Source organism: Lampetra planeri, chromosome 26 (genome assembly GCF_965212315.1).
Source record: "Lampetra planeri chromosome 26, kcLamPlan1.2.h2, whole genome shotgun sequence".
Classification (NCBI taxonomy): Eukaryota; Metazoa; Chordata; class Hyperoartia; order Petromyzontiformes; family Petromyzontidae; genus Lampetra; species Lampetra planeri.
In genome coordinates this window covers 5,904,040-5,919,822 of record NC_136132.1, presented here as the reverse complement: position 1 = coordinate 5,919,822, position 15,783 = coordinate 5,904,040, and the positions used below count along the sequence as shown (strand labels likewise).

The 15,783-nt window shown below is 45.0% G+C and overlaps 2 protein-coding genes across 2 annotated transcripts in view; one reads left to right on the top strand and one right to left on the bottom strand.

Annotated features, from left to right (window-relative positions):
* Window positions 1-1,422, bottom strand: part of LOC144727633 (uncharacterized) — a 59,871-nt gene extending 58,449 nt beyond the window's left edge. The window contains exon 1 of the mRNA XM_078606593.1: window positions 1,228-1,422. Within this exon, the coding sequence (XP_078462719.1) occupies window positions 1,228-1,407 (180 nt within the window). The 5' untranslated portion in view covers window positions 1,408-1,422. The remainder of the gene's footprint in view (window positions 1-1,227) is intronic.
* A 3,405-nt stretch (window positions 1,423-4,827) lies between these two features.
* Window positions 4,828-15,783, top strand: part of SMPD3 (sphingomyelin phosphodiesterase 3) — a 103,471-nt gene continuing 92,515 nt past the window's right edge. Inside the window, exon 1 of the mRNA XM_078606592.1 lies at window positions 4,828-4,947. The gene's annotated coding sequence lies outside the window, so the exon portion shown is untranslated. The remainder of the gene's footprint in view (window positions 4,948-15,783) is intronic.

Sequence of the window (15,783 nt, the reverse complement as noted above, 5' to 3'; positions counted from 1 at the left end):
TTACCGCCCTATCTAAATCCTCTCCCCTCACGTCAAGATCTTTAAATCCCAAATCGAAACTTTAATCTCATATGCCCGATTCGATTTGCGTATGGTTGTCACTCTTAAGACTAAAATATACAGCATACTTGCACATGTACCTAACTCTTTTTTGCACCTCTTGATCTCATATACTTGCAGTTTTTTTTATCGTGTTTCGTTTACAACTGTTAAATACATTGTTTGTTACTTGTCCAATATTCCTGGATGACAGACTTGTTCTCTGCAATGTTGATGTTTTTTTCCGGTTTTCGCTGCTGCGCTTACGCACCGCAGATCTCCATTGCAAAATAGCCGAGCAAATTACTAAAATGGATCATAAGTGCATACCTGTCAACCCATACGGTTTACCCGTATTCTTGTACAGGGAAATATAGTTTTTAGGTCCATACGGCGTACAGCGGTTTCAATACGGGCAAACATGTTTTGGTCTGTAAAGTCACGTAAAAGGGCGCTGTCTTTCCGAAAGACCTGTTCTTCACCTGAGGACGGCTGCTTGCGTTGTGGCCGAAACGTCGTGAGAATTATTTTATTATGTTTTATTTTAATTAATTTTATTATTTCCCTTCTACGTGGCTTTACCGAAAGAACCAAGAAGATGAATCCCTGCAGTCACGAAAGCTTTAAATCGAAATGTTTTGGTCTATTTGTGTTTCTCCCTTGTGATGGGATTTTGTAGGATGAACGTTGAGATTTTGTAGGGCACGGGGTGACCAATAAGGTCTGAATTTGTCTGTAACAAGTTAGGGCACTGATAATGGTTTGCCAGCTATGTAACAAATGCAAAACTCTGAACCGTGAGCCTCTTGCAGCAAGCGGCGAACGCGCCACCGCTGAGAACCCGACACAGCCCCCACGTGTCGTCAACACACCCTCACGTAACAAACAACTCGCTGTTCAAGGCTTCCACCCAGCAGAGGAAGAATAATGATTCGTACCTCCGATTAACACAGTTGGCTACGTACGGTGCCAAAGAAGTTCAACATACATGACTCAACTATTATTGGACTGACAAATACTGTAAACTTTCTACATGTATTATTCACCAATAATATAAATACAACCCGCTTTTATCAATTGTATACGTGACAGTTTTTTTTTTCACCAAAACGTACAAGCATGCATAAATGTAATTTTAATAACGAGTGAAATGTCACGACATATATATATCTCAACGTGACCCCTCACCCCGGCCACCGTATCGCGCGGCCGTCTGTCGCGAAGTGCGCGCCCCAAGTTGAGCACGTAGGCCGCGGCGGTGAGGACCGGGTCGGCCTGGACGCGCCGCCGCGATTGGGGCACCGAACCCGGCAGAGAGTCAGGCTCGCGCCTCACGAACTTGTGCGTTGTCACGCACGCCGCCTCCATGTCACCCCGCGCCGTTGCTATGGGAATCGTCACGTGGAAGGCGGGTGACGTCGTTTTGAAATAGGCGGGGCCTCGGTGCTCCACGCCCTCATGAGCTGTCCATGGTGCTGAACCCATTGACAGCGAATCTCTCAACCAACTCTTTGGTTCTTTCGGTAAAGTCACGTAGGTAAAATAATAATAATAAAATATCTATCTACCTACGTGACTTAACCGAAAGGAACCAAAGAGTATGGATTCCTGCAGTCACGAAAGCTTCAAATCAAGATTGAATCCTCAACATATTAGTCAATAACACTGCAAGCCCTGAAGAAAAAAAGATATAACAGGTGACGTTTCGAGCAATGATCCTTCGTTATTATACATAACTCTTAGCCACTCTATCTCTCTGTCCTATGTATGTGTGATGAAGAAGGTTAACTTCCCTGAACGTCGCCTGTTGCAGTATATATTTTTTTCCAATTTAAGGCCAGAGTTATTTATGAATGTGTTTTCAGTTTTTGTGCTTGTGCACTATTGCCAACGCATTATGACCAACTAGTCTATATATACGTTTATAATTGGCGACGTTTCGGGCAATGACTCTTCTCTCTGGTACCACGTGTTTATTGACGAATGTGTTGAGTTCTTTGTTATTTGTGATTGTGGCACCACTGCCAACGCAGCATGAGAAACATTGTAAAATATGTTTGAGAAAATTTAGTTGTGTGTCTCCCCATATAAATAAAAATGTTATAATCCATCAGCCTATTTGCATCCCAGATCAATATCAAGGAGCCTGTATTTAAGCGAGAAAACTCTGGACTCGCTTCCACATTCTGGGTCTCATCAACAGTTAGGCTTCTTTGTGTAACGTACTCGATTCGTTTCCCATATATATAACATAGTTTCCAAAGTACTGGAAGCTAAAATGTAGCGTATTTCGGGAGATTCTTATGATCGCAAACATGATGTAACTTTAGATAGTTTACAATGTGATTGTCGCAGTTAAAAACTTTAATCAAATGAACACTTTCAGAGGAAGCGTGGACATTGCTATAGGGATGAAACACTCGATTCTAAGGGTTGCAATACCTGCATCGACTCGCGCACATAAAAGCTATATATTATTCTAAGATATAACATTCAAACTATATTCAAATGGTACATTTATGGAATTGGAGGAAAGATGCTTTCCAAAGCAGAAACTAGAAAGCATGGTTAAATAACCCAACTATGGGAGGCCCGTCATCAAGCAGCGGATTGACAAAAGGCTGAAATATATGAACATGTTGGTGTACATGCATGCAACAATATGACATTTGCTTTGCATCTATAAACCATGAATTTAATGGGCTGCTATATCCTGTCTGACATTAATGAATGCACGTGTTATGATCTACACTGCATGCTTTTGTAATATTCACTGTGTAATTTGCACTAATGCATTCTGAATGTAATGTGTGTACATCTGAAATTATTTTTGCACCTTAGTTGATTTTTTAAAATGTTTTTCTCTGCGTCTTGTGATTGGGTATTTTTTTATTTTGTTGTATCTTGTACAATACTTCATTGGCATGTTCCTCCTTTTGTAACCCAGACTACCTTTGCAAAATTGACGTTTCGTATCAATGGCTGTCATCGCCTTTGAATAAAGGTATTGATTAATTTAGGTGGCGAGGTGGCACAGTGGTTAATACACTGCGCTATGAACCCGGCGACCCTAGCTTGAATCCTAGACAACGCGAACATCAATGGCAAGTGATATCACAATCGGTCCTGGACACCCCCCTTCATCAGCCCTCATTGATCAGCATGGTGAAGTAGGGTCAGCCAGCACAGCGTGGGGAGGCCTTCATCCAGCAGTGGATTAATAAAGGGATGTTCATTACGACAATAATTATCGGTTGATTCAATAAATCGTGTTAAATGGTTAAACGATATCCAGTGTAATAATAAATACCCATCTCTCCGCCATTTCCGCCACGAGTTGTTGCGATTCATGTCACGATTTTGGAATAGGTTATTTTTTGTTTTGTCTGTACTGTCTTTGTGATGTCTGTAACTATCTGTATCATTTGTTACATCGAATATCTGTTCTGTGTTATTTGTGTTCCGTCTCGTTTGTACCCTTATTTTTTACGTCTTTAATTTGTGATGGTCATCTTTGTATCGTCTGTCTCATTTTATTTCGTCTATTGTGCTTGTACCCTATGTTATTTTGAAACTGCTGTATCTTCTGTACTGTCAGCAATGCTACTTGTCTGTACTATCCATCACGGAAATATTCGGCGTGTTAAAATATAATGTTTAAACCTGTTAAGGCAATAACAATCTTATATTCTGTATTGTATTGGCAGCATTTACACAATTTTTGGCAGCTTAATTGTAATTGCATTTTCATTGGCTGCGTGTGCAGGTGCCTTTACCACACTTGTAAACGTTAAACATACCGCAACGACTTTCTGAATTATTCCGTGCCACTTTTTATAAAGTATTTAGAATGTTAAACGTGCCTGCAGTCAAACTACGTTATGTATGTGGATGTTGGTGTTAAGCCTCATTTCATTCTCATTTGTTAGCAGACAATGCACAATGACTGCGAGTCATCATGATAAATACTGTATCACAATAGCACACGTGGCATACGTTCACGTGCTTGACAGCGTGATTAACAGCTGTGGACTACAGTAGCATACAGGTAGTGTTGTGCAATGCACGTGTGGAGTCGCATTTGTCACTCCACTGCTGGGTGAGGACCTCCGGGCACCGTGTGCGTCGTGTGGGTTAATTGACCGTACTTCACCATGCTCGTTATTGCGGGTCAATGTACAGTACTGTACAACAGTGTATTTTGCTGTACTACAACCCAGCCCAGCTACAACCTAAGACACTGCTCTATATAACACGATAATCACCCATTCAAGCACTAGCCATGCTAAAACAATTTATGGGATGGGGGGCATTACGGCTAATTTAGTCACAGGCGGTGGGCTCGCATCTAATTATTAATAAACATCACGCTTTGTGTGTATGCACGCAACAGGTGTGATATCTCGCAGAGGGTGAGAGGCAGTGGAATGGAGGAGAAAGGGGATGCGAGTAAAAGAGATAAGGCAGTGGTCTTCATTGCAAGGCCCGCGATCCTGACAAAACACGACACGTGAAAACACCCCCCCCCTCCCGTCATCATTGTGCTGTCAATCCGCAATTGTTTAAAATGTGTGGCGGGCCCTCACGCACTGATGACTTATCTGCGAAAATGCCCACCCCACCCCCCTGAAAATTAGCGAAGAACACGAGCGTATGTGTGCGGATAGGCGGCAGGGAAGGGGAGAACCTGTATGAATGAGGGAGGGGAGTAGGAAGAAGGGGAGGGGAATGGGAGGCAGGGGAGGAGAGTAGGATGCAGGGTAGTGGAGTAGACGGCAGGGGTGGGGAGTAGACGACAGGGGAGGGAATGGCAGTATAGGAGGCAGGTGACAGCAGCACCCGTTGCCTCGGCAACGCGAAGGAGGCATTTAAAGAGACGGAGCTCTTGTCCATGACTGCGCGATATCCGTAAGTTTATTGTTTCCCTTCCATCGCCGATTCACATTCCTAACGTTTGCCACTGGGTGCATCCGCATCATTCAGGGCATGGGGTTGCGAGGGATGGAGACAAATGAGTGTGCAACATTCCCTCTGCGTTGCCGCTTTGCTACTCACTGCTCACTGTTGTTGATTGCTCCTTATTCAGTTGCTTCGTGAGTAGAGAGGCTGCATGGTGCGTGCATTGCGGATGTGTTCTATTGATAGTGTGTTGCGCGTGTGTGGAGTGTGTGTGTGTGTGTGCACTGCATTCGTTGTCCGTGCATACCAGAGGTGTGGACTCGAGTCATGTGACTTGGACTCGAGTCAGACTCGAGTCATGAATTTGATGACTTGCGACTCGACTTGGACTTGCATAACAATGACTTTGTCCCACCTATGAGATGTGGACTCGAGTCATGTGACTTGGACTCGAGTCAGACTCGAGTCATGAATTTGATGACTTGCGACTCGACTTGGACTTGCATAACAATGACTTTGTCCCACCTATGAGATGTGGACTCGAGTCATGTGACTTGGACTCGAGTCAGACTCGAGTCATGAATTTGATGACTTGCGACTCGACTTGGACTTGCATAACAATGACTTTGTCCCACCTATGAGATGTGGACTCGAGTCATGTGACTTGGACTCGAGTCAGACTCGAGTCATGAATTTGATGACTTGCGACTCGACTTGGACTTGCATAACAATGACTTTGTCCCACCTATGAGATGTGGACTCGAGTCATGTGACTTGGACTCGAGTCAGACTCGAGTCATGAATTTGATGACTTGCGACTCGACTTGGACTTGCATAACAATGACTTTGTCCCACCTATGAGATGTGGACTCGAGTCATGTGACTTGGACTCGAGTCAGACTCGAGTCATGAATTTGATGACTTGCGACTCGACTTGGACTTGCATAACAATGACTTTGTCCCACCTATGAGATGTGGACTCGAGTCATGTGACTTGGACTCGAGTCAGACTCGAGTCATGAATTTGATGACTTGCGACTCGACTTGGACTTGCATAACAATGACTTTGTCCCACCTATGAGATGTGGACTCGAGTCATGTGACTTGGACTCGAGTCAGACTCGAGTCATGAATTTGATGACTTGCGACTCGACTTGGACTTGCATAACAATGACTTTGTCCCACCTATGAGATGTGGACTCGAGTCATGTGACTTGGACTCGAGTCAGACTCGAGTCATGAATTTGATGACTTGCGACTCGACTTGGACTTGCATAACAATGACTTTGTCCCACCTATGAGATGTGGACTCGAGTCATGTGACTTGGACTCGAGTCAGACTCGAGTCATGAATTTGATGACTTGCGACTCGACTTGGACTTGCATAACAATGACTTTGTCCCACCTATGAGATGTGGACTCGAGTCATGTGACTTGGACTCGAGTCAGACTCGAGTCATGAATTTGATGACTTGCGACTCGACTTGGACTTGCATAACAATGACTTTGTCCCACCTCTGGTGCATATTATTGTGTACGGGTTGTGTTGCTAATGTGTTTAATGTACGAGGCATGTCTGTGTGTGAATACATTGTACATGCTGTGGTAACAAAAATATGTTGTGGTGTTATGTATGCGCAGTGGCTACGTATGCATGAAGGTTATTGTGTAGTGTCTGTACCTACTTAGTGTATAGGATATGTTGTTAATATGGTATAAGTATGTGTATATCTGGATTTTCATACGTAGTATTTGGTTTGTGTTGCTAATTTATTTCTGCATATGTATAACATCTCTATGTGGATACATAACATGTACCGAGTTGTATTATTATTTGGTGTTATTGTGCATGTGTAGTGTCTGTGTCTATTGTGTCATAGTAAATTAGTTGTGTTGCGAATGTGTTTGCATTTATGTATAGCATATGTACGTGTAGACATTGTGCATGCGTTGTGCTTTAATGTATAGTTTTTGTGTAGAATAATTGTATGTCTATGGGCGATATCCTAGTCCGTATATGTTGCATATGTAGTGTCTGTATGGCCATTCATGACTGTCTTGCAATGTGTTGCGTGCGCATGCAGAGCGGTGGCGCAGTCGTTAGCGCGCTGCGCTACGAATCCGGTTGCCCGAATTCGATACCCGCTCACGGCCAACACCAGTGACGATTGTCTGAACCGGTTCTGGGCCTCATCTAGGTCGACTTAGCCCCAAATGAGTACCTGGTGAGGTGTGTAAACATCGCCACTGGGGAGATTAAGACGGTCGGGCGTGGTGCTGCCAACCCACCCCCTCGTGTGTCGTGCCGGTCTTCAAAGGTGCTCACGAACAGCACTTGTCCCTAGAGTATGCTAGGGCTATAGGGGGGATCTGTGGCTTTGTGTACGGGCTGTGTTGCAAATGTGTTGGATGTAGTGTTTTGCTTGTGAATTATGTGAAGGGTTTTATTGTAAAGGTGCTTGCATGCTCTGTATGTATGTTGTTTGCTGTAGCCACCATAGTGGGCCGTGTTAAATAGACACAACATCATGTTACGTGTGTATTAGTACGGTATAGCATTGCATTGTGTGTTTATATTACGCTTTGCGTTGGGCTTCGTTCTAGACACAGTAAAGCATGTTAAATGTGACGGTGCATATACATCTGGATTGTAATATACATCTGGATTGTTGATAGCGAGTTATTTTGCATTAATATACTGAATGTGCGTGCCTTGTTTGTGTGCTATTTAGTGTTGTACATACTGGGTGGAATTGTGGTGCAGTGGTTAGGGCATTGCGTTACTATCGTAACGCGCAACCGGGTTTGATTCTTACTCAGCCAACATCAGTGACAAATATCTGAACCGGTCATGGGCCTCTTCTAGGTCAACTCAGCATTCACGTTAGTATCTGGTTCGGTGTCTAAACACGAGCACTCGGAAGACAAAGGCGGCCGGGCGTAGTGTTGGCCAACCACCCCTTTGTGTGCCGTGTCTGCCTTAGTCGGTGCTCGCGAACGGCACTTTGTCCCAAGTCTGTGAAAGAATATACGATGGAGTTTATGTGTGAAGTATTGCGCTAGTGTTTCCTTTATGCCATTGTAAAGGGAGCTGTGTTGCGGGTAGGGTGTTGGTATAGTTTACACATCTGTACAGAAGCGCTTCATAACTCATAGGATTCCTCCAGTATAAATACAGATTCTGATTCTGCAGAGGTGTGGACTCGAGTCATGTGACTTGGACTCGAGTCAGACTCGAGTCATGAATTTGATGACTTGCGACTCGACTTGGACTTGCATAACAATGACTTTGTCCCACCTATGAGATGTGGACTCGAGTCATGTGACTTGGACTCGAGTCAGACTCGAGTCATGAATTTGATGACTTGCGACTCGACTTGGACTTGCATAACAATGACTTTGTCCCACCTCTGTGATTCTGTTATGCACATTACACACGTGCAGAATAGATATGAGTCGTGTGTGTTTGTCGGGATTTCCACAACAGACACTGGGTAAATTCGGTAATAGATCATAATTAATAATGGTCCGCAATGTGGAATAGTAGACAAAACATCCTCCAGAGGGGCTCTCTAGAGCTCCCCTTTAGTGGAGGCCCTTCTACCAGCAGTGGCGTGAGCGGGCAATTGCAGGGCTGCACCTTTACCGTGAAATGTAAAAAGCGGACGTTCAATATTACACTGACGATTGTCTACCGGTGTCACAATTCAAGACTAAAATGTGAAACCTTCATTGTTAACTTACTGTGTTTCTGTCTACTTAGCAGGGCCTATCAGTGTCTCGCTCACAAAACGTACTATTTCCAATCTGGTTCAACAAATGACATCAAATTGTATGAAGGTCTATCCCTGTGTTTCATGTCTTGCTGTGTATCAGTTGGTTGCACCTGCTTATGTCTATGCTAAAGCTGGGCTGTCCGATTTATTAATTAACCCACGTGTCTATCAATTATCGTTCAATTATCAATAATAGATGTTGTTTTTGTGGTAGATCGCGTAAATATAAATGTGTCGTTAAACCCGCCACCACTCTAGTGGTGGCGGGTTTAACCACTATTACAGATAATATTGGTCGCGAAAGCCTACCTGTTAAACTATCGTTCAATTACTCGACTAAGCGGACAACACGAACATAGTTTGAGAATAAAGTCTCACCTCTGTTTCTATATGTGCCGCGAGACGGGAGGTAATGGGTGGGGCTTGATCACACGTCATCAGCATCATGAGCTGGGCCTCGCTGGGCGTGACTTCTTGGGGGTTTCTCGCCTTCAGGAGGTATGATTCTAGATTTGAAGCTTTCGTGACTGCAAGAATTCATATTCTTAGGTTTTTTTCGGTAAAATCACGTAGGTAAAAAATTAAATTAATAAAAGTAAAATAAAAATATTTTTTATTTTTTTTATTTTAATTTATTAATTTTAAAATTAAATTAATAAAAGTAAAATAAAAATGTTTTTTATTTTTTTTATTTTACTTTTATTAATTTAAATTTTTTACCTACGTGACTTTACCGAAAAAACATAAGAATAGGAGGCAGAATGTTGAGACAGCCATTTATAAAGGTTGAGGGGGGGGGCAGAGATATAGACCATGAAATAAAGTGGTTGATTACAATTGTTGTCAATAGACTGAATTCACTCATCACACCAGCTCTAGCCCGTATATCTCCCATTATTGAGAGGTCCTCTGTGTGTGTGTGTGTGGTGTTGGATTGCTGTATATCAGCTGGTTGTGCCCCGCATATCCGGGCATCTTCCACCGTTGAGTGAACCTCTTCTCCGTGGTTCCTTGCACACGGATACCTCCGTTCCATCAGCTGGGACAGCTGCAGATACAACCACAGCACACGAACAACACATGGAGTGGAGGAGAACAGGTAGGATAACTCACTGCCTTTCAAACGTGACCAAAGCCTTTTCACTGGCCACTTTAGCACATTACCACAATTACAGTAGCACTGATAATATTGTTGCACTCTAAATCCTCGCTAAGTAGCCCCAATTTTGCTGCCATACACTGCATTACAGATGTGCCGTTTTCACTTGGGACGGTCGGTATGGTTCTACAAATGTAGAATAAATGAAAACAAGGATAATTGCTACCCTTCATTCCTATTTGTATATGAGGCAGCTTTTTTTCTTCTAGAATGACTATAGATTTGAATTAGTTGGACTGTTTTAATATTAATGTGGTTTGTGCGTGTGCACACGTGGTTTTAATGTGCACCTAGCCTGGCACATGCGTTCTGGTGATATTTCCATCACTTAGTGGCGGATGCCGGTTGTTGTTACCATCCCATCAGCCTGGGTTCAATGCCTGGCAAATTAGAACATCACGAGTGGCCATCTGATATTTGAGCCTGGTCTGAGCTGCCGCTAACTAGTTCAGTCTGCTCGACCATGATTATCATCTGATGCAGTGCTCTCTCTCTCGTTCATATCTCCGACGGCGAGACAAACAGCCCATCGTGCAAAATGCTTTCTCCACCACCCACCCACCCACCTCATCATGTGTCATTATCATCAGCTACGGTCAAACCCATGCTGGATGAAGGCTTCACCAACTCGCGATCCTGTGGTGTAATATAATCCACGTGCCACCTGCACACCGACTGATATCGTAGCTCCATCTCCTTCTTGGATGGCCTTTCGGGGGCATTTGTTCTTTGCCTGCCACTCCGTTATAATGCTGACATTATCGACCGTCATCCCTACAAGCGGCATGTCCTGCTCTAGCCCACTTAACATTTAGTGGCATGCTACCCTTAATAGGTGCTCGCTAATTACAACCAATCACTATATAAGCATCTTCTTGGTTCTTTCGGTAAAGTCACGTAGAAAGGAAATAATAAAATAATACAAATAAAACATCATAAAATACAAATTCTCACGACGTTTCGGCCACAACAGAAGCAGCCGTCCTCAGGTGAAGAAACAGAGCTGTCGGAAAGACAGCGTCCCAATGAACACCGCCAAGCTTGGCAGCGTATATTTAAGCTGGGTCGGGGGGAGGAGAGCGCCTCTGTTTCTTCACCTGAGGACGGCTGCTTGTGTTGTGGCCGGAACGTCGTGAGAATTTTTATTTTATTGTTTTATTTGTATTATTTTATTATTTTCCTTCTACGTGACTTTACCGAAAGAACCAAGAAGATGAATCCCTGCAGTCACGAAAGCTTAAAATCGAAACTATATAAGCATGTTTGTCTTGATCGATTTGGCTGTATAGCGGCTAAGTTTCTGCAACGCAAATAACATTTACAAGGTCTCACTTGCAAAAACTATTTGATTGGGCTTCAATATGACGATGTATGCGGGTCAGTATGTGTTTGTGCACATTTGTGGGTACCGGGAATGTAGTGGTTAGCGCACTGCGCTACTAACTTGGCAACCCGTATTCGATTCCCGCCCACAGCCAACATCGGCGACACTTATCTGAATCAGTCCTGAGCCTCCCCTAGGTCGACTCGGCCTTAAATGAGTTCGGAGTGTGAACATTAGTACTGGGGAGACAAACTCGACCGGGGCGTGGCGCTGGTCACCCCAACCCCATCGCGTACAGTATATATGTTGAACTTCTTTCGCACCGTATGCAGCCAACTGTGCTAATCGGAGGTGCGGTCTTCATAGGCGCTCGTTTACAGCACTTTCCCCAACGGTCCATTAAAGGCTACACGGGGGATCTTTGTCTTGTGCACCTCTGTGGATCTTGACGTGTTTGAGCACACTCACGTGAACACACTAACGCATGCATATCGTGCAGCCAGGGCAGTACTCGTGCGTGTGCGCACCCTTTGTGGCAGACACACAGGTGCGTGTTTGTGTCAGTGGGACAATTTCCGCCCAGCAAACAACAGGCGCGGGTGCATGCCAACACTTTCGTGTAACATGGATCAAGTGAAGCACGGATGTTATACAGCCGGTGCACAATTACAGCACAACGTGATATTGGGCTCAGGACAGATCAGCTGTTCAAATAGCGTGGTCACGCGTTCAATTGGACCGATCGGATTCCTGGGCTACGAGTGCGAGACTTGATACATCGCGTTCAGTTTGAAACATATTTGTTAAGTATTATATTGTTTCCCTTTTCTTTATACAGCATATCATGTGAAGTATACATGTAGGGACATGATCAGTGAAGATTATCTTCGATTTTATTTTGCCTCCCATTGGCTATTCGAGGTTTATCATTTTGTTGATTCATCGATTGCTATTGATTGTTAACCTAGAGGCACGTGCATTGAATCGCGTGAGTGCAGCACAATTTTTTGTTCGATTCAAACATGTTCTTTGATAAATTAATCACGTGACCCCCCCCCCCCCGCCGCGGCCACTTTCTTCGTAGTCACTACAATGAAGGCAATATTAGCAAAGAAACAAATCGTGGATACGCATGGACGATGTTAATACGTCCCAACTTGCATACAGGACAGTGCATACATTATCAGTTATGTTTTTTTTTTGCATTATGACCGCAGGTATTGTGGTCTATGCAAACATGACTCCTTGTAAAAAAGGTGTTAGTTTTGTTGCCAGATAGAAGGGTAAAAAACCAATTATCATATTTTTTACTGGCAAATGAGGTTCCAATGGTGTAAATGCTTCACCCCGAGCTCTCATACTCTGATGGTGCATTGTCTTTGAGTTGTGCGCCTTATGGCGTCATCTGGTCCAACCCATGTGAGACTAGGCTCTAAGGAAAGCTGCCTCGGGTGTGGACCAATCAATTTCAAGGACAGTGCATACATTATCATAGTTATGTTTTTTGTTTGCATTATGACTGCAGGTATTGTGGTCTATGCAAACATGACTCCTTGTAAAAAAAGGTGTCAGTTTTGTTACCAGATAGAAGGGTAAAAAAACAATTATCACGTCCCAACTTGTATGTTTGTCCTCGGAAGTATTGTGAAGCGACAATAATGGTAGGGACTCACGCCTGGCGCGCTGGAAGCAGTAAGTCCACCAGCTGCGATGAGACCTCAGGTCTTGGACAGCGACTTAGCGGGGGAGGGCACGCCACAACGGGCCGCATCGGGATGCTAAGACCGTGTCCTTTTAGGTCTGTGGTTGTTTTGTGTCTCCAATGTCTAGGCTGTCATTTCGTGAATTTGGCTGGTGTCCGTAGAGCAATTCCCTACATGCAGCCCAACATTATTCCTAAAGTCGAATCAACTTTGGGATCGTGTTATAAAGAGTTATTGTAGGGCCCCCGTTTTAGACAGACAAACGGACAGAGTTGGAAAGCATGAAAAAAGAGCGAACAGGAAAGCTGTGGGCATCTATCGTGGTTCGGCGGGTGCTCATGAATCCCACACAGCACACGGCCCAGCGGAAGCGGTCATGAAACAGGGCACGAGGCGCCACGCGTCTGACAGCCCGGTATTTATTCCCATTGCTCGCTTGTTCTTACACCCCCCCCCCCCATTCAGACAGGCATGCAGGCAGACAAATGGATGAATGGACCGAACTAATACATGAACACATTACGCAGTAGCCGGAAAAGGTAAAAAAAAAACTTGACCTCGAATCGTGACCTCCGATTAGCACCTACTGTGCGAAAGAAATTCAACGTACAATACAGCACCGTATGTTGGAATTGGTGGTGAAAAATCCTACCTCCATAAATACTATCCACCTGTGGCTGTGACAACAAAACCTACCAGCAGCAATTTTCTATTTTTAAAACGTTCCATTTATTAGCAGCTCAGTCGCCCGAGACAAGCCGGGTGGCATGACGACAAGACAGCTTGCTCAGGCGTTCAAGTGCGCAATGTCCGCTCGTGCAATGGAAACACCCAGCGCCACGTTTTCCCCCAATAATGATTATATACCGTAGAGCAGTAGTTCCCTGCCCGTGCAAGAGACGTGGGGCGTGTAAAGTGAGCGTTCAGCAGGAAAACACACCGGGGGTGCGTGTCCATCCGCGGATAAGCACCCCCTCCGCACACACACCCCACCCCCTCGTGCAATGCAGGAAAGAAAAGTGAGCGGCCCGTAACAAGACCTCGCCAATGCCCCGTCCGTCACTAAATTAACCACGAGCTCCAAAAGGCCGCTGTCCAAATCCTGTCCAAAGAAAACTACGCGACGGGCGAAGATACCGCCAGACATCGGAGCGGATGGAAGAAAACAAATGTTGTCGTTGTTGTAATTTTAAAATGAGTCGCGGTGCGGTCAAGATCGTTCTCCAAATGCAATTTCCTGAAGGTTTTGTTTTTTGGAGTGTTGTTGTTGTTGCGTGGCGACAGGAATTGGCAGGGAAGAGAAGGCAGAGGCATTTCGTGACTCGTTTCGTTCGTTCACTGGGGAAACGGGAAGATGTCGCAACGTCAAACCTTTGTCTGTGACATTGGCAACTGCGCTCTACGGCATTGTGTCAACGCGCTGCGCGGGTGTTTTTTGGGCGTTTTTCGTTCACATTAAAGAGCTTGCGCCGAGCACCGATTCAGACATTGTGGTTGGTGGGGAAACGTGTCTGACAGAGAGAGAGAGGCCCTTTGCCTGCCGGGCAACCATATAATCAAAGCGCGCCTGTTCTCTGTACCCGAGGAGGTCTTGATGAGCGTGTAAGCTGTTTGAGGTGAGGGCATTTTCTCAAGTCGCTGTTTCGACAAACACTCATCCCGGCGCTCACGGCTGTGTGTGCAAGGGGCGGGCGATCCGCTTCGCCAGCATGGATCGGGCTGGATTTGAAGCCAGAGTCATGGTTACGTTAATCCTGAAATCCTTAACGCAAAGGGAAAAAAGAAAAACCTCACATTTTACCTGTTTTCCTCCTCCATTTTATATGCAAGTCTGCAGCTGCACAGTACTTTGATAAGTTGAAATTGAACTTTTTTTGTCGACTTGTCGATGTAATTCACCCTTTACGTACGATAAGATGAGCTCAAGTGCAGAAGCTAGATTGCTGATCACCGCAACGTGGTAATGTGAGGAGTAGCAACGACTTGGGGAATGCCTTGATCCAGCAGTGGATAAATCACGGCTGATATAGTGTTACTAGCATAAGTACCCGGCGTTGCCCGGGTGAAAAATATATTTCTTAATAACCTTACATATATACACCCACTCTCCCTCACCACTCATCCTCACCAATCACACCCTCACCAATCACCACTCACCACTCACCTTCAACACTCACCCTCACCACTCACCACTCACCCTCACCATTCACCCTCACCACTCATCCTCACCACTCTCCCTCACCACTCATCCTCACCAATCACACCCTCACCAATCACCACTCACCACTCACCCTCAACACTCACCCTCACCATTCACCCTCACCACTCTCCCTCACCACTCTCCCTCAGCACTCATCCTCACCAATCACACCCTCACCACTCACCCTCACCACTCACCCTCACCACTCACCATTCACCCTCACCACTCTCCCTCACCACTCTCCTTCACCACTCTCCCTCACCACTCTCCCTCACCACTCATCCTCACCAATCACACCCTCACCAATCACCGCTCACCACTCATCCTCACCAATGACACGCTCACCACTCACCCTCAACACTCACCCTCACCATTCACCCTCACCACTCTCCCTCACCACTCTCCCTCACCACTCTCCCTCACCACTCATCCTCACCACTCACCACTCACCCTCAACACTCACCCTCACCACTCACCCTCACCACTCAACCTCCACTCACTAATCACCACTCACAATCGCCACTCACAACCGCCCTCACCATTATATTTTTGCCCCAGTCAACGCCGGATATTTCCCATTCGTAGCAGTTTATATCAACTCTATAAGCAACTTACATTAAACAGGAAGCGCGATCCTAAAGTAATTTACAACCTTCGATTACTCCTTTGTGCGATTCAAAGAA